The sequence below is a fragment of the Carassius auratus genome, chromosome 20 (assembly GCF_003368295.1).
Source record: "Carassius auratus strain Wakin chromosome 20, ASM336829v1, whole genome shotgun sequence".
NCBI lineage: Eukaryota > Metazoa > Chordata > Actinopteri > Cypriniformes > Cyprinidae > Carassius > Carassius auratus.
In genome coordinates, this window is record NC_039262.1 from 14,004,682 (window position 1) to 14,024,866 (window position 20,185).

At 37.1% G+C, this 20,185-nt stretch overlaps 1 protein-coding gene across 2 annotated transcripts; it reads left to right on the plus strand.

Moving 5' to 3' along the window:
• The first annotated feature begins 345 nt into the window (after positions 1-345).
• LOC113121010 (mitogen-activated protein kinase kinase kinase 7-like) lies at positions 346-19,032 on the plus strand. Of its 2 annotated transcripts, XM_026291208.1 has the most exons (17): positions 1,045-1,128; positions 1,543-1,653; positions 1,785-1,850; positions 2,063-2,108; positions 2,843-2,981; positions 4,452-4,576; positions 5,953-6,081; positions 6,166-6,296; positions 6,391-6,472; positions 7,452-7,558; positions 7,645-7,795; positions 8,399-8,479; positions 13,226-13,293; positions 14,062-14,125; positions 15,472-15,533; positions 16,053-16,168; positions 17,127-19,032. In XM_026291208.1, the coding sequence occupies exons 1-17, from the start codon at positions 1,045-1,047 to the stop codon at positions 17,305-17,307; spliced, it is 1,743 nt and encodes a 580-aa protein (XP_026146993.1). In that variant the 3' UTR covers positions 17,308-19,032. The 2 variants fall into 2 exon arrangements, with proteins under 2 accessions (XP_026146994.1, XP_026146993.1); XM_026291209.1 differs by lacking the exon at positions 8,399-8,479 and having other exon boundaries at positions 346-1,128; positions 17,127-17,307.
• Positions 19,033-20,185: the final 1,153 nt, after the last annotated feature.

The window sequence follows — 20,185 nt, forward strand, 5'->3', positions numbered from 1 at the left end:
ATTTAGAAATCGTTTAAACATTATCTAATGTGCTGTGGTGACAATGAAGTTGTAAATAAGTTTGGAAATATGTATGAGATGTATGAGATGAAATATATATATGAAATCCCTGTTTTGTCCCAAATACTCGAGAAGTTCTTAAATAAGAAATTTATTTATTTACTGGGGGCTTCCGTGCATGATGTTACCTGGTGCAATAAAGATGCAACTCAGTAATGAAACTGATCCATTTTTTCTTCTAATTAGAAACACACCTTCATATAAATGTTATAACATAGCGAATCCTCTGTTATAACGACTGGAAATGATTTTGCCAGGCCTTGCTTGACTCCAATCTTGGAGACGTTTCAGTTGGCATGGACTGGAGGGGGCACAATACAAGAGAGCGCACACTTCCTGGAGCATAAACAACCCCTGCAGAAAACAAGAAAAACAAACGAGCCCATGGAGGCGAGAGCTGTAAAGTTGTAGCCCCGCGTCCGATGGCTCGGGTGGTTTTGTCCTGGTTAACGGGACACGTAAAAGCAGGTTTTATCGAGCGGTATCATCGGGTATATAGAAAGGCCGATGTGCGGAGCGGCAGCGGCGTTGTGGAGTGAGCGCTGCGCGGAGGAGAGATCCATCGACCGCCCCAGCGCGAACCAACAAGCGGCCCACCGCTAAAACTCAACAGCCGGAGCTTTTATTTCGATAGGATACCCTTAAGTGTACTTCACAGAGACCCAGGGGCGTATTCACCCTTCTGACTGACAACAATTTCCCGTCGTTTGACATGTCTGACATACTTTAAACTGGTTCTGAGCTTCTTAGCCGCCTGGCTAACGGATTAGATCAGCAGGGTAACGTTAGCTCATTAGCCGCTAAACAAGTTTTTAAAGTGACTTATCATACACGTATATCTGTGTAATGCAGACCGTGTCGAGGGAAGAGGCTCTCCAGCTTCCGTTTTTATTCTGAAACCATTCGGTTGTGAATTCTGAAAAGTTGCACGACTGTAAAGTCTGTTGTTTGTGTATTAATGATTAGCTGGCTAACGAGCTAGCGATGTCAATGTTCTCCGCCGAAATGCTGGAACCACCTGTGTACCCTTTTGAGGAGATCAACGATTCTGATATATATTTGGAAGAGGTGAGTGGAATGATAAGCAGGTGATACAGTTAATTAAAACACGCTGACAGGAGTGTGGAAATGTCCTGCAAACGCTAACTTTTCCTCGATAGCTAATACTATCATTGGGACATTTGACACTGTATATTAATATACATAATCTAATTTGTAACTTTGTTTTTATGTTTTTTGATTGTGTTTGTCAAGGCACACTGTGTTTCAAGTACTTATACGTTTGTTCTGTTGAATTATGTCTTTGCAGTTTGTTTGACGAAAGACCTTTTACTCTTCTCGGTGTTGTTCTGTTATGTTCAAGTTACCTTATTGACTCTTTTGGAGTGTGTGCTAGGCTTGTTTTGAAATGTTCTGCACTGGTGTAATGTTGTGAATGTGTGCTTTCATTCCGTTTAATGTTCTCTTACGTGTGTTGTGTAGGTGGTTGGCAGAGGGGCATTTGGTGTTGTGCGCAAGGCCAAGTGGAAAGGTAGAGATGTGGCCATCAAGACTATAGAGAGTGAATTGGAGAGAAATGCCTTTTTTGTTGAGGTACTATCAAATTCTGTTTCACTTGTTCACATTAGTGACTGTAGTCAGAAACAATAAATTGTGCATAAACACACGTTTGGTCTATAAAAAAAAAGCAATTGATTGTGTCTTCTGTATTCTCTGTTCTCCAGCTTCGCCAGTTGTCCCGTGTAAATCATCCCAACATTGTGAAGCTGTATGGTTCCTGCAGAAAACCTGTAAGTCTCTACAACATATTGTGATTTAGTAGATTTTGGGAGATCGGGAGATCAAGAAACTTGTTGTTGAAGTGTTTGCTATAGTCAAACAATATATATATATATATATATATATATATATATATATATATATATATATATATATATATATATATATATATATATATATATATATAGTTGTGAAAAGAAAGTTTGCTTATCTTTTACTGCAGGTATGTCTGGTGATGGAATATGCAGAGGGAGGTTCATTGTATAATGGTAAGTCTTTAGTAAATTATTTGCAACGTTTTATTCACACAGTAACATTACAATATCTTTTAAAAACGTGCACAAAATTATTTATATCAAAATCAGCTAGAAGGGTAGTAAATATCTAAAATCTTTTGTGAATCAGAGGGGATAAAATCAATATTTGTCAATATAAGTACTCTACCATTCAAAAGTTTGGAGTTAAAAAGGTTTTTTAAATATTTATGGATTAAATTGATCAATTGGTTTTCAGTCAGGGGTTTGGGTCCCTCTAGGGGGTCTTGAAAAACACTTTTTGGCTTATTAAAAATCATACGTACTATCTTTGAAGGTCTTTTTTGGCTGCCATATTAGGTTTGCCTTCATAAAGGTACATAAAGGGAGTAATTAAAATGAAAAACTTTGCTTTAAGTTTTGTACTAAGACAAATCAGATCATAATTAGTTTATTCTGTGATGTGTAAAATACTCTTTGACGTTTATATACAAATTTGCATACATGCTCAAATAATCACAAGAGATTCTGTTATGCAGTATTTTTCCTGGTACAGTTTTACCATGTCCTTTACCTAAATATTTCAAAGATAGGTGTTTATGAAATTGCTCCCTAAGCCCAGGCCTATAGTAATAGCAACTGCTAAAGTTCTGTTCAGTGTCCAAGCACATGAGGCTGTACCACAACTGAGTGAGTGAATGTTTTGGCGTGTATGTGTGCTTGTGTTTATGACTATTCTGTGTTGACAGTGCTGCACGGTGCAGAGCCCCTTCCTCACTACACTGCATCTCACGCCATGAGCTGGTGCCTGCAGTGTTCTCAGGGGGTCTCGTATCTCCACGGCATGAAACCAAAGGCTCTCATTCACAGGGACCTCAAACCTCCCAAGTATGCACCCCCATCATTTCTCTCATTACACTGTCTTGTGTCATGTCAGAGGAAAACACTGAAAAACCTTTTTCTTCTATCCTGTATGTTTGTTACAGTCTGTTCTTGTTGTGTAATGTCTCCAATGTCCATAAAGATTTATGGTATCATCCAAGGGTCTTAAACACACCTGATTGCATTGAGTCTTGCCTGACCACTTGTGGTCAAATCATACCAGGTGTAAATAGACTGTTTGTTTTCACTCGTCATGTGTTGATGTTGTTGTTTTTTTGTTGTTTTTGACTGTGATGGAAACGTTGGATCATTCAGGGCTGCCATTAATCATAAATGCTGCCTGGTCTAGGTGTCAGAGGGTATGTTCTGGAGTCTTACACTGCATCACTTACATCATGGCAGCGGATGGTGTTGTCCAGGCCAGGGCTGGTTATTTATGAGGCTCTGTTTGTAAAAAGCCCTGGCAGCACACCATGGAAATGGTCAGCTGGCTTCTCTCCCAGACACTGAGAATGAAGTTCTCGGGAAGAACTGGGTTATTACTAACATTTGATATATTACAGCTCACTAAAGCTGGCATCAAACCCCCATGAACCGTTCAGAAGTGCTTAAACTGCGTTTAATAGGACTAAAGCACAGTTGGTGACTTGTTAACTGCCATCTGTATACCTCCATTTCTACTCAAACTATTGTAGCAGTTTCTAATTGAAGTGTATTTTTAAAATATATGGTTAATCTCTTTTTTCATGCTGGAAAGTTCGGGGTGAGAACAACTATTATTTGTATTATTATTATTTTCAATTTTACTTTCTGGTCAACTGAGAAATGTTTCTTGAGCACAAATCAGCATAATATAAGGTTTCTGAAGGATCATGTGATGCTGATGATTGGAGTAATAAACGCTGAAAATCACAAGAACAACACAGAAACGAATTCCAAAAATATACATTGTAAGTGAATATTCAAACATAAGTTATTTTAAGTTGTATAAATGATTCATAGAATTACTGTTTTGCTGTGTCTTTGATCAAATAACTTAAGCTGTTGTGAGAGGTTTCTTTCATAAACAAAATCTAACCAACCCCAAACATTTGAACTAGAGTGTATGTATTCAGTTAATGGTAAATACAGATTTTTCCAAAGCAACTTACAAATTAGGTGAATTGCAAGAAATGTATAATATAAAAGCCAACAATATTAACAGAAAATAAAGATCTTAGTAATCAGGTTGCCCACTTTATTGCAGCTGGCATTGCAATGAATGGGAAAGCGCACAACTGAATAGACTGATAAGAAAAGGAAAAAAGGTTGCAGAATTTGTCATAATTTGGTTAATTAATCTGAGACCACTTTTGCCATAGTATTCCCATGATTCCTAAAAATGCTCTCTGTGAGATTGATACATGTTTGTCTTCCTGGAGACATCTCTGTTTATATCTTTTAAAAAATTAAAAAAAATTTTTTTTTTGCTCCTAGTCTGCTCCTGGTTGCTGGAGGTACTGTGCTGAAGATCTGTGACTTCGGGACAGCATGTGACATCCAGACACACATGACTAATAACAAGGGAAGCGCAGCCTGGATGGCCCCAGAGGTGTTTGAAGGCAAGACTCAGGAACTGTCCATAAACTTTTTTTCAGTTTTGTACAGCCATTAGCTTATAAATCAACATTTATTTATTTTTTTTCTCAGATGATTCTAATGGCAAAGCTTGTTCTTCTTTTCACTATTTTTTTCCTGTTTTTTCATTTAATTGACTTCTCATAGGCCATTTCAATCTTCACTATCACTCATACAAATATTTCCCCAAAACCAGAGTTGGTGGACGTTCCGGGTCTAGATGATGGATGAAACCATTATAATTTAATGCATGCTTTCACAATCAACCGGTAATGGGTTTCAATTTTACCAAACACATTCAGGGGCTCTTGGCTGTCAGGGGGGTCGGAGGAAACATCAATTTGGAGCAGGTTGTTGTTATCTTGTTTGTTTGGGGAGGAGCAAAAATCCCATGTTATTACTCCACTAGCAATGCCAGCTGAGGAGACGCAGCACTGCTCATTTGCCGTACTGACAACAGTATTATCAGAAGACCAGAGCAAGGCAGCTAAAGACATACTAGTGCGAGGCGCTGTAATTTAAGAATAATAAGAGCAGCAATTAAGGCTCTCCAGGGCAGCATGAGAGCAAATTAGCTCATCTGTTCAAAAAAGGCAGACAAGATAAAGGCTCCCCCACCCAGGATGGCAGAAAATGAACTTATGGGAAATATCTTCCATTCTTTATGTTGTATGGTACCATTTGCATCAATAATATTTTGGGGCAGCTCGATGCAAATGTCAGCCCTACCATACAATAATTAATTATTTACCGAAGGACCCCTTGGAAATACTTTTAGATCTATATTTTACTGAACTTAACATCTATAATTGTTAAAATTAAATGTGATAAATGTAAGGAAATTTCATTGTTCGTCTACTACGGAGAATAATATTTAAAAAAAATATGAAATATGTATATTCTTTAAGTATTTGTGCACACATTGTGTGGTTGATGGATAATGCAATTGAGTGGGGTTTGGTAAGATTTATACTTATCTTTTGTAACACTATAAATATCTTTACTGTCACTTGATTTAAGCAATGCATCCTTACTGAATTTAAGTGTAAAAAAAAATTACTGATCCCAAACCTTTGTACAGTTGTGCAAGTCATACAAATAACTTACTGTACGTAGTTAACTCATGTCAATGTAATCCTTTATGTAAGCATTCTAAAAAAAATGTAAAGTTAATAATAATAATACAAAAATAATTCTCTTTTCTATGAAACTTAACAAAAAATAATAATAATTAGTAGTTTAGTAATCACATGAATTCCCAATAGCTTTGAAGCATTTAAAAGGTTTTTTTTTTTTTTTTTTTCAGAATAAAGGCTAAACTAAAATGTGGACCTAAATTATCTGTGTGATTGTGCTGCAGGCAGTAACTACAGTGAGAAGTGTGATGTGTTCAGTTGGGGTATTATTCTCTGGGAGGTGATCACACGCCGGAAGCCCTTTGATGAAATCGGTGGCCCTGCTTTCCGCATCATGTGGGCTGTGCACCGTGGTAAGTGTTACGTTTGCCCCATCTAAGACTCGTTGTCTTTTGGTTCAAGATTAGAAGCTTCAATAATCTTTCTTATTTTTGTAGGCACACGTCCACCTCTCATTAAGAATCTACCGAAGCCCATAGAGAGTCTGATGACTCGTTGCTGGTCCAAAGACCCATCGCAGCGCCCTTCCATGGAGGAGATATTGAAGATTATGACCCACCTTATGAAGGTAACGCCACACTGCCAGTCATCCCAGTGTTCCGGACTGTCTATTCTGCATCATATTCAGCCTCTTCAGTCTGATCCCTCTCTCCCCCCTCTAGTATTTCCCAGGATCAGAAGAGCCTCTTCAGTACCCTTATCAGTATTCAGATGAAGGCCAGAGTAACTCTGCCACCAGCACAGGTACAGAATAGCATAATAGGTTTGAATAATAAATGCTTGTTCATGGCTGTGTGGGTGAGAAAACAAATGATTTAGATGCTTTGACTAAAATCTTCCAGACTGTTACACTACCACACAAAAGTTAGAGGTCAGTAAGTTATTTATTTTCAATAGAACATTATTGAATTTATTCAGCCAGAATGCAATAGATTGATCAAAAGGAACAGTAAAAGCTTTGAAGTAACAGATTCTTTTATTTCAAATAAATGCTGTTATTTTGTTTACACAAAAATATTAAGGCACACAACTGTTTTCTATTAAGTAGCACAACTCAAATGTGGTAGGAAATTTTTCTAGAGCACCAAATTAGCATATAAGAATGATTTCTGAAGGTCAACGTGACACTAAAGACTAGAGTAATGGCTGCTTGAAATAAAGTTTTAAATATATTGAAATAGAAAAGTTACTTTAAATTGTAGTAATATTTGTGAATATTTAATGAAGATTTAAATCATCCACTAAATAAGCTTTCCATTGATGAAAATCTGGATTCTGAGGGTGCAAAAAAAAATATATATATATTAAGAAAATAGCCTTTAAAGTTGTCCAAATTACATTCTTAGCAATGCATATTACTAATCAGAAATTAAGTTTTGATATATTTATGGTAGGAATTTTACCAAATATCGTGAACTTTACCTAATATCCCAATTAATTGTGGCATAAAAGAAAAATCTATCATTTTGAACCATGCAGTGTTTTGTTGGCTACTGCTACAAATATACCAGTGCTACTTCTGACTGGTTTTGTGGTTCATGGTCACAATTTACATTATATTTTTACTTTCTGATCAATTAAGTTTAAAAATCCATTCTTAGCGCCCCAAAACGTTTGAATCGCAGTGATCTGTATATAGGTTTGTTGTTGTTTGTAATCATTTTAGAAGGGTACCAAGGTCAAAAGTTTAAGTAAATTTAAGTAACACATCTCTGTAATCCAGGCTCTTGTATAGACTACACATGTACCAGCAACAAGAACGATATGAACATGGAGCACACCAACTCCCCTGGCAGCAATGACACCATCAAGTTCCCATATAAACCAAAGGTAACCCATCAAGTCTGCACAACCACACAAAGACAGTGTCCACTGAGAAAGTTCAGAAGTTGAATCAGTGTTTGTGTATGTTTCAGGGCGACCCGTTAAGGCCTGGTCACCCTCTCTCCAGAGGGGGCAGTGTAGAGAGTCTTTCTGGCAGACCACATAGTTTGGCACATTCCGACAGCAAACGAATGAGCACGGATCTCTCCGAACTGGAGCACAGATTGCCCTTTGCTCCTGCAGGTGACATTTCCCTCCTCAATGCTAAAGCCGCATTCCTTGCCAGAAATTCATTAAGAGACGATGACATTTTACAGTTCATACATACAAGTCAGTTTTATTTACCATTGATTTATTAATGTGGAGTTGTTTTCTCTTTTGCAGTAGACACACATATTGATATATTGCTATAAACTCCACACCTTTCTATTCCTGTTATCAATTTTGTCCTCAGGTTGACATGTTAACAAAGAACACACACCACTAACAATGTCACTTTTATAGACATTGCCCTCACTTTTCTGTATTTGCACTGGCTGAACTGTACCGCTGATCTCAGCCAATGCATCCAAACACACATCAGACATAAAGAGCTGCATGGCATCTCCATTCCTCCTTTGATCTGTCTTTCTGCAGTCACTTGTTTCAGCAGACTTCCCGCCTCTGCACAGATGTATGTGTTCGTATGTGTGTTGCATGTATGTTCTAATGCAGCTGAAGAACGAAGCGACATCTCTTACCCAGTCTGCCTTGCTATCTGCACCACCCTCTCTGTCTCAGTACACACATTGTCTGCATGCCTGTGTTCGTCGCTACATGCGCGTGTCTGTATGTGTGTTTTTGCAGCACGTCCACAATTTAAGCGAGGTCACCGTAAAACGGCATCACATGGCACCATTCTGGACATTCCCAAGATCATCGTCACAGGTACCGGGAGTCCAGGCGCTCCCAGCAAACAGCTTCTAATCAGAGAAGGGCGTCACTGTGACGCACATGTACACATTGGTTGTTACTCCAGAATGTCTCATATATCCCCATCACATCTTGACTTGGAGGAAAAGAGTTGGAAAAAGATGATAAAGAACATAAACGGAGCAATTCCAATAGGGTCCTCGCACTGCAGTGCTCGATCCCTAATTAAGGAATGATCATTATCCAAACACTCGCATACACATGCATTTGTGCTATGGAGATGCTCTTCGCATGCATAATTACTACTGTGGTAAAAGTTCTTGATCGGGAGTCATATAAACTTATGGTTAAAATAAAACCATTTTAAAGCCATATGCTCCAGTTGATCCGCTGAAAAAAAATCTTGCAAGTAAGTTTGTGCAGTACCATTTGGTACCTAATTATTTAAAATAATATAATAATTACAAAATGTCAAATGGTGATGGAAATGCATCAGTTGACTGACACAGATACTGCAAAAAAATCAAATAAGAATGTTAACCCAGGGTTTAGGAGTGTGTGGCATCAAACATCAGTTTATGAATTTCCAGGATGAATTGTTAACCTTACATCATTTATGAGCAGTGTGAAACATGAAGAAAAATGACCCAGGTTTCGGTATTATGTTTTAGAATAACCCAGAATTAACTTGCTTAAGTGTGAAAAGCCCTTCTGTGTGTGCAGTTATTTAAATGTATTCTTTGTGTCTTTGTATTTAAATCCAAAAGCAATCGGTTACATTTTCTATATTGATCTTATATCCAGCTAATCTTTCCAACAGGTATTTTTTTGTGTCAGATTTGATGGCGTATAGTGATCCTGGAGTAACAACCATTCCAATCTCATCTTACTCTCTCTTTGCTCTTTTTGATTGTAGTAAACTGCGGGCAATGATTTTCACACCCCATCCTCATGACTGCTTCTGCCTCTTACCACAAGAGGCACCTTTTTAATGCTTTTTTATTTTTTCAATAATCAAAAATCAAGAAAATCCCATAAGCAGTGATTTAAAGTGATTCACTTGATCAGCATGTGTGGTGAAAGAGAGTGGAGATGGGGATGTGGATTGATTGGCTGCCTCAGTCTTCCTGTTTGGGTTTGTAGCAGGTGATAAGCCAGTGTGCGTGTTTGTGTGTGTGTCTCTCTCTCTCTCTGTCTCTCAGTAGTCGTACACTAACTCGCCCTCGTCTCGATGGCAGAACAGATATTGCCAAAAATTTTTTTTGTTCTTCCCTCTTTCATACACACACGTTCATTAATTCGGTGGATGTGGTTGGAATAAATCTCCTTCACATTGAGGGTCATCGCTATTATTATCTTCATCATCCCTAATAAAGCTGAAGGAAATGGGGACGTTGAAGGACTGCAGAGTGGAAAAAAAAAAGGAATTGCATGATGGGAAGAGGTTATTAATTTGGTGTAACAATGAGAAAATCTGAATTGTATCCCTCCTGCATGCAAGCTCTCAACCTGTCAATCAATTTTGTTATTGTCATAATCATTTTGACATGCAATTGACCTCATCGATGACAATCATTTTTAAATTTGCATTTTAAAGGGTTAGTTCACCCAAAAAGGAAAATTATCTCATATAAAGCCAAGTGTCAAGAGTGTCAGTTGTTATACAGGTCCTTCTCAAAAAATTTGCATATTGTCATAAAAGTTCATTATTTTCCATAATGTAATGATAAAAATTTAACTTTCATATATTTTAGATTCATTGCACACCAACTGAAATATTTCAGGTTTTTTATTGTTTTAATACTGATGATTTTGGCATACAGCTCATGAAAACCCAAAATTCCTATCTCGAAAAATTAGCATATTTCATCCGACCAATAAAAGAAAAGTGTTTTTAATACAAAAAAAGTCAACCTTCAAATAATTATGTTCAGTTATGCACTCAGTACTTGGTCGGGAATCCTTTTCCAGAAAATGACTGCTTCAATGCGGCGTGGCATGGAGGCAATCAGCCTGTGGCACTGCTGAGGTGTTATGGAAGCCCAGGATGCTTCGATAGCGGCCTTAAGCTCATCCAGAGTGTTGGGTCTTGCGTCTCTCAACTTTCTCTTCACAATATCCAACAGATTCTCTATGGGGTTCAGGTCAGGAGAGTTGGCAGGCCAATTGAGCACAGTAATACCATGGTCAGTAAACCATTTACCAGTGGTTTTGCCACTGTGAGCAGGTTCCAGGTCGTGCTGAAAAACAAAATCTTCATCTCCATAAAGCTTTTCAGCAGATGGAAGCATGAAGTGCCCCAAAATCTCCTGATAGCTAGCTGCATTGACCCTGCCCTTGATAAAACACAGTGGACCAACACCAGCAGCTGACATGGCACCCCAGACCATCACTGCCTGTGGGTACTTGACGATGGACATCAGTCATTTTGGCATTTCCTTCTCCCCGGTCTTCCTCCAGACTCTGGCACCTTGATTTCCGAATGACATGCAAAATTTGCTTTCATCCGAAAAAAGTACTTTGGACCACTGCGCAACAGTCCAGTACTGCTTCTCTGTAGCCCATTTCCTGCACACACCTGTGCACGGTGGCTCTGGATGTTTCTACTCCAGACTCAGTCCCCTGCTTCCGCAGGTCCCCCAAGAGCTGGAATCAGTCCTTCACAATCTTCCTCAGGGTCCGGTCAACTCTTCTCGTTTTGCAGCGTTTTTTGCCACACTTTTTCCTTTCCACAGACTTCCCACTGAGGTGCCTTGATACAGCACTCTGGGAACAGCCTATTCGTTCAGAAATTTCTTTCTGTGTCTTACCCTCTCGCTTGAGGGTGTCAATGATGGCCTTCTGGACAGCAGTCAGGTCGGCAGTCTTACCCATGATTGCGGTTTTGAGTAATGAACCAGGCTGGGAGTTTTTAAAAGCCTCAGGAATCTTTTGCAGGTGTTTAGAGTTAATAAGTTGATTCAGATGATTAGGTTAATAGCTCGTTTAGAGAACCTTTTCATGATATGCAAATTTTTTGAGAAAGGAATTTTGGGTTTTCATGAGCTGTATGCCAAAATCATCAGTATTAAAACAGTGAAAGACCTGAAATATTTCAGTTGGTGTGCAATGAATCTAAAGTTTAATTTTTATCATTACATTATGGAAAATAATGAACTTTTATCGCAATATGCTAATTTTTTTCGAAGGACCTCTATATACAGTGACATCTGAAAGTTTGGGAACCCGTTGCAGAATCTGTGAAAATGTGAATAATTTTAACAAAATAAGAGAGATCATACTAAATGTACGTTATTTTTTTATTTAGTACTGTCCTGAGTAAGATATTGTACATAAAAGATGTTTAAATTTAGTAAAAATTGCTGAAACTATTAAAATAACCCCATTCAACAGTTTGGGAACCCTTGGTTCTTAATACTGTGTGTGGTTATCTGGATGATCCACGACTGTCTTTCTGTTTTGTGATGGTTGTGCATACCATTATGTGTGTGTGTGTATGTGTATGTATGTATATACATATATACACACTGTATATATACACTGTATATAAGATTCACTGATTCACGTCGGCATAAAAGTTAACGATGTGATGCATCAATTTAAAGGATTGGATAGAAGTTGGCATTTGTCACAATGCATCGTTTTAACATATTTGCATTTGTAAAAACTTTATTTATGTATAATTATTAGTAGATGTGTAATACTGTTATTATTTAGAAAGTAACCAATAAATTGTGATCAATATTTTATATGTAGATTGAATTCTCTCTAAACTGTTATTCAAGCGTGTTCTCTCATCACCACTGCTGCTATATGAATATGACGTATCAAAGCCCTACAGAGCCCGAGGCGTCAGAAGGCATTTAAAATTTTCTGTCTGTCTGAACCAAAGAAATAATAGCCAACTCTCTGTAGTATATTGAATTGCATAGCATCATATTTTTTTCAATTGCATTGTATTTCATTTAATCACATAGTGTTTAATCGAATGGAATCGGACTGCCCTGCATCGTAATAGGGGTGAATCATATTGCATCACGTTTGTAGCTGCTTCGTATGTATATTTATTGAATTGTTGAATATGCATTGCAATGTGTATCATATCGGCCTCAGTTATGAAGATGCACATCCCTTATATATAAATATAGCATACAAACACACACATACACACACACACCCCTGCCACAGCTATTTGTAGAGCTTCAGTCTGGAATATTCCTCCTAAATATTTGCATCATGTATTTTTCTGTAAATCGTAATTAGTAAGTCACAGTCCATCGTTAATGGTTGTATTTCATTCCTGCTGGTACTATTCTAGATGCTCCACCTGAATTATAGTTTGCCTACAAAGATATATGTTTGTTTTTGTTCATAAGCTTTAGTAAACTTGTGTAATCTTCTAATAGGCATTATTGAGAGTACAGCTCCTATCATCATTGCTGCTTCATGTTCTATAATTACAAACTTATTAACTTCCAAACCCCCACCCCCCAAAAAAATCATAAGAGCTATCCAATCAGTGCAGGCCAAGCTGCCCGTGTGATTCTGTATGTTGGGATGGCCTTGTGAGGGGTTTGGTCACGTGAAGGCCATGTTAGAGGAGATGCTGTCATGGTAGTGAGTTGGGAATTTAATCAGTGCAGCTGTCTGAGTGTCACATCCCTCTTGCTCCAGCCCTGGGGTGAGAGCTCATGCACTACAAATAAGACTTATCAGATTCCTCTTTTCTTTCCTTTTTCTTTCTTTCATCTCTTTTTGCAGCAACCTGTGAGCCTCACAGACGCAGTTCAGTGCAGGACCTTCCTCCCATTGTTACGGAGTCCAGTCAGGTAGGATGCTTCAATTTAACACTTTCAGTGGTGCAATGTTTAAGAAACTGGGAAGAGTTTAGATGCCAGGTAACTAGACGCTGTTTCATGTCTTCACTCTCACATCTGTTTATGCACTTGGAGGACACAATAGTTTATCAAATAAAATAAAAAAATAAATAATGTAAGATCTGCTTTGTAAGAGAAGACGGATTGAGTTGTAGGTCTATATTTTCCTCTGGGCTTTTGAACGGTCAAATCCTAACATTATCTAGCTCTCTTCCTTCACACTTATCCTCAGTGCTCTTGGGAAAACAGCTCAATAGAGTTCATCCAAACTTTAGGCAGTTGATGGTTGAGCTTCTCTTATCTCTTAATTTTTATTTAAATGCTGCATTTTCATGTGCTTTTCTTTCCGGATGGGTGAATTCCATTCATATGTAAACCTAACTTTGTACTAGTAATGATACACTGTAGATCAGGGGTGTCAAACTCAATTCCTGGAGGGCCAGAGCTCTGCAGTGTTTTGTTCCAACCCTGCTCCAACACACATACCATGTAGTTTTCAAATAAGCCTGAAGGACTTGATTAGCTGGATCAGGTGTAGTTAATTTGGGTTGAATCTAAATTCTGCATGGCTGCAGCCCTCCAGGAATTGAGTTTGATACCCCTGCTATGCAAATAGCTATATTGCTTCCTTAACATGACCATCATATGCACACTTTGATAAGGGACTTTTATGAATGGATATATATATATATAGCTGACATATTGTTTGACCAATTACAGGATAGTAGGAACAACAGCAGACCATCCAGTCCCAGTGTGAGGATGATTCCACCAGACAGGACAGGTACAGAGTCTACAATTTTCCTCCTAAGCACTAAACACTCACAAACACATGCATCTACATTTAAAAATGGATTCTATAAATGTTTAATAACTGGTAATCAGTGTTGGGAGTAACGCGTTACTAAGTAATTAAATTACTATAATTAAACTATAATTAGTTACTATAATGAAATTACTTATCCACTGGAAATGTAAAGTAAGGGATTACTGCTCATTTTTAGGTTATTTAATTACGGTTACTTTGACAGTGCTTGCGTTACATACAGTACATAATTTGAACAGTCCTAAAATCAATATTGAATTTCAAAACCTAAATTTACTGTCTAAAGATAAAATTAAATGCAGCGTCTTTACCCCTCTGCATGGCAGCACGTTCACTGTCAGTTTTTCCTGATTCACAGAGAAACATTAAATACTCAGATACAGATAAGACTAAAATCAATCGAATTTAAAAAGGGCCTACTTTTATTTGTGTACACTGACAGTACCAACAAAACATTGTGCTTTTGTAAAATAAAGCAAACAGGGTGCACTTTCTGCTGTTTAGGTCTCCATGAGCAACTTTCTACACATAACAAACTCAGCGGATATTTGACACAGAGACATGAGAAATATTTTCAAATGAATGAATTCAAATCGAAAACAAATACAAAATATCAAGATTCATCAAATTTTCCTCATTTTTGAAAGAAGTCCTGCTATGAGGAATTATTATTATTAGGTTATATTTTTTTATAAAAATGTTTAAGACAGTGTTTTAGACAGAGTAATTAGTAAAGTTATTTAAATGCAATATTGATGATGTAACTAGTAATAGGAATTAATTACTTATTGAAAGTAACTTGCCCAACCCTGCTGGTAATCATCTGGGGTTATAGTTGATACATGGTTCTATGACAGCCTTCTGCACATTTGAAATTACATCATTGCAGATTGTGACATTTTGTTAAAATATTTCTAAGCACGCTGCTTGTGTTCCCTCATTGTGACCTCAAAGTTCACGTCCTCTGTGTGTTTGTGTGTAAATCAGTATCAGTGACAGTAAACGGCTCAGGCAGAGCGCAGACATTACGTAAGCGTCATCAATGATTTAAGGCGCTTTTCTGTCGGACAGTCACAGTCCTGGACTGAGATGAGACTAGGCTATTTATTGCTGAACTCTTACTCTCTTTCTGTGGATTACCAGAGTTTACTATCAGCATTACACAACAAACTTAAAAACATTTATGTTGTGTAGGAGGCTGCTTCAAATCTACTTCAGGTCCAAATATTATAAATTACCAGATGGAATAAATCAGATCTTCTGTCCTCAATTCATGGTTTTCTGATGTTTCCTCACTCTTGTAGACACCAATGGCTCGGATAACTCCATCCCCATGGCCTACCTGACCCTGGACCATCAGTTACAGGTACACACTTCTAGGTGTATAATAACGATATAATATATAGAGTTTGGTATGCTTTTATGATTTTTTTGGTATGCCACAATAAATAGGCTAAAATGTAAAATTGTGAAATACTATATATTAAAATGAAGCATTTTCTGATTCAGTTTTAAGCCCAGACTATCCAAAATGTATGACAAGAATTTTCATTTTGATGGATTGCTAATTGTGAAGCATGACTGCACATGCATGGAAACTGTTTAGTCTATATCTGTGGTCTGGATGGTGCTGTGGTATCCCTCCTCTCAGAAAAAAATTCCCAAGATGTAAAAACAGCCCTCTAATTGAATCAAGTCTGGGTTACAGTTTTAATACTATTTATATGGTGTAAATCAGTTATAAATACATGGCAGCTAATTGAGAGTGAGGCAATTTGATATTTTTGGAGTTCAGGCCATTACTGGTATAAATATGACTTTTGCATTTCAGATGAATTAGCCAAAAGCAGTGACATTTGATGAATGAATCTGTGTCTTTTTGCAGCCTCTAGCCCCGTGTCCAAACTCCAAAGAATCCATTGCAGTGTTTGAGCAGCACTGTAAGATGGCACAGGAATACCTGAAGGTGCAGACAGAGATCGCTCTTCTCATACAAAGGAAGTAAGTGAGGAATTAGTTCATACAATATCAACCTGGGTTCCTTGGGGGTTTTATTGTTAATTAAAACTATTTAACAAATTTCTTATAAAATATATAAATGATATTGTTTGAGTTGAGCACTGAAATTATTTATGGCAAATAAATAACTAAAATAAAAGTAAACCTATATAATAACACAAATCTGTACAAATTGTTTTTAATATAAACTTAAATAGTATATAATAATTGCATATTCATAGTATATTCTAATTGCAGCTAGAATTTATATATGTAAAAGGTTGCACTATTATTTAATTAAAAAAATAAATGTGTAATCTATTAAATGATTAAATTTATATAATTATTTAAATAAATAATAATAATTATTATTATTCAATTTGTTAAATATTTTACAATTTTATTAAAATTATTTATATAATTTTTGTTTCAAATATGGTGAAATGCATTATTTGCTTATGTTCTCAGTTGTGTAATGTTGTTTGATTTTGCTCCTCCTGAAAACAAATCTTCCCGAACCTGTATGACTTTCTTTCTTCTGCAGAACACAAAATAATATATTTTGAAGAATGTTGGTAACCAAACAGTTTTTTTTTTGTTCCCATTGACTTCCATATTCATGTTTTTGACCATACAGTGGAGTTAAGTGGTGACTGAAACGGTTTAAATAAAAAAGAAAACAGGGTTGATACAAATAGCCTAAAACAATTGAATAAAGATACTCATCTTTGGCCTAGATGCATTGTATTTGTTCAAGTTGACATTCTATCATGTAAAATTCAGCTGTTGTATTATATTACACTAGAGTTATGGTCATTGCAACAGTTGTTGTTCAAACTCTATTAGTTACTGTTAAATGGTGTGTATGGTAATGCAGAATTTAGCCTGTACTACAGATACTAAAACAACAATACCAGTATAAACTAGATACCAAAGTCTTCTCTAATGTACATCTCTACAGGAAAGAGCTGATAGACGAGCTGGACCAGGATGAGAAGGATCAGCAGAACGCGTGTCGCCTCGCTCAGGAGCACAAGAAGCTTCTAGAGGAGAACAAGAGCCTGTCCACCTACTACCAGCAGTGCAAGAAGCAACTGGAGCTGATCCGAGCACAACAGCAAAAGAGACAGGGCACCTCATGAACCTCTTTCATTATGACAGAGCTAGACGGACTCTAGAATCACAGTCCCTGTTATCTTATCCTCTCCAATCCAAACATCAGGGGGGGTTATCTATAGTTTGCCCAGGAACCCCTGAAATCTGCCTGTTTAAGCACCCAACCCCAGCTGCCCGTGCCCCTATGCACCCATGAATCCTGTGAAGATGGTAACCATAGGAAATGTGTTCCACAGTTCAAACGAACGTGGTTCATTTCCCTGTGCATGCTGCGTTGCATGTGCCCATGAATCCAGCAGGATATGCAATAGCAGGGCCACAATTAAAGCCAGGCGGGTGGAAAACACAGACTGTTGGCCGCTGATAAACACACAAGTCTAAACGAGCCAGAAAACGCATTTATTTTCAAAAAGAGGGCTTTTGAGTATAGAGCTGTTTAAAATGAAATGCGGTTTTTCGCCTTCCTCAGACATCCCAGAATGCCCTGTGGGAGTTGCCTCGTTCCCTTCGATTAGGTGTTGGTCCTTGAGAATGTGAAAGCAAAGTTACATACAAAAGCTAATTATATCATTTTAAATTTAGATTTTTATTTTGTTGCTTTCACTTTGTGTGTACTTTCATTTTAACCCCTTTTTATGCAACAACAGTAACAAAAAAAAAGTGCTTTACATGTTTCCTTTTTTTGATTTGTCCGCCCTAAAAAGTGTTATAATGTATCGATTCAAATCGGGGGATGTATCTTACGTATGCCTTGCATGTTGACCTTGTGTTTATGGACAAACAAGGGACGATCTGTGTGTATGTGCGGTTTGTAATCCGCTTCCTTTGACATCCCGTTTGAAAACCATCGCTCTAAGTGAACAAAAAACAAATGGACGTGAGTGTATGTGAAACATTTTAATCATGACTTCAGTATTCTTGTTTCTTTGCTTTCTCTAACTGTGTATGGTAATTTTACCAGGGTTTTCAGAGATCCGCTTCATAGTTTTTGTTGCAAGTGTGGGAAAGAAGCTCTTTCTCTGAGCTTGATTTATGTATTTTTAGTTCACATGATGCCTTAGAGATGAATCGCTTGCATTTTACTTGACTTGTTTTGTTGCTGTCTGGCAAAACCGCTCCCACTTTGGCACGATTAATGCAATTAGGAGTTTAGAAATGTGAGTGAGAGTTTTAAAAGGCTTGCTAAGGCAACATGAATGAAATCGAGAGCAGCCAGATGATGGTCTGATCTGAATGATCTTGTCAATATGCTGCAGAAATCACGAAATTATGACAAGGGGCAGTCGACCCACTCTGGTTCCTGTTAGTTCAGTTCCTCATTCTTACCACTAATTTTACATCCCTATACTTTGTTTAAGAGAAATCAGAGCCGGATTGTTACGTTAAGTTTAAATTCCTTTTAGATGTCACACATTGTTTACTTTGTTGCCCCCAGCACAACTCAACCCACATATTTGCACAATCCCACCATGACTGGTTCTCGAGGAATGCTCACTTTACCGTGAAAATCTTGAGCAGGGGAAAGTCACATTCGGATGTTCAAGATCTTCAAGTGAGGTCACTGGGAATCTTTTTGTTTAACAGTGAAGTGGTGTATTATTATTTTTTTCTTTCTTGGAGTTCAGTGTTCATAATAAGTTTCTGTACTACTGTATGTGCTGTAAATAAGATGTCTGATTTCTTAAGCTGTTGGGAATGGGAATACACAGGTGAAGGTCGCATCTTGAAATAAATCAAACAGGTAAACATGCTTCGGTACTGTCTGTGCTGTTTCTGATCTGCACTTCAACATTTTATAAACAGGATGTACATTATATGTACACTACTATCGCATTTTATCATATTTTATAATAAATCTTTCATTAGAGTAGTCATTAAAAATGGCAGGATGATCCTTAAATTCCATTTAATAGTTGTACATTTACAAAATCTAAATACTATAATTTGATCTTTTAAAAATGTTGAACTTAAATTCTATATTTAGTAATATTTGAGGTTTGGTAGATTAAGGGATAGTTCACCCAAAAATTTAAATTTTGTCATTTCAAACTTATATGAGTTTATTTATTGTGTTGAATATATTTTGTTGATGGAAACAGTTTATGCTCCCCATTAACTTCCATAGTAGCCTATTTATTTCCCTACAATGGAAGTCAATGGGGACCAACATGTTCTTCAAAATTCTTCAAATCAAATCTTCTATGTTCAACATAAGAAAGAAACATACAGGTTTAGAACAGAGGGCGAGTAAATGATGACAACAGTTTCATTTTTGGGTGAACTATTCCTTTAAGTTTATAACCAAACACAAATAATCTTGGAGGATTTAAATTCATAAATGTAGGTTTTATAAAGCACTAAAATTCTTCCGTTAAAACTTGTGTAGGCTATTATTTGCGCTGTAAAGCGTCATTTTAGGATTGGTATTTGGTAGATACGTTTTCAATGTAATTAAAGAGAGAGTTCGGCTATAAATAAAAATTCTGTCATAGTTTAATACACCTCAAGTTGTTCCGAGTCTGTATGAGTTTCTTTGTTCTGTAGAACGCAAAAGATGATGTCTTGAAGCATGTCGGAAACAAACATAACAAACACCAGCAACAGTTGATGACGGAATTTTCTGGTGAACTGTGTCTTTGACTGTAAATTTCACACAAATACTGTTAGTAAAAGATTTTTACACATTAAAATCGGAAACCGAGAATTTGACATTATTTAAAGGAAAAGGAAGGACAAGTGGAAATTATTTATTGTGCATTTTTTGTAATCTGCGTTTTTCCGTCGATTGAGTTTACCTTGGAATAATACTTTTTATGTTTTGACGATGTAATGCTTATTTCACCCAGAAGAGGCCGATAGAGCTTAAGCCATCCGCAAACCCTTCCCGTCTCAAACAAAGGAAGC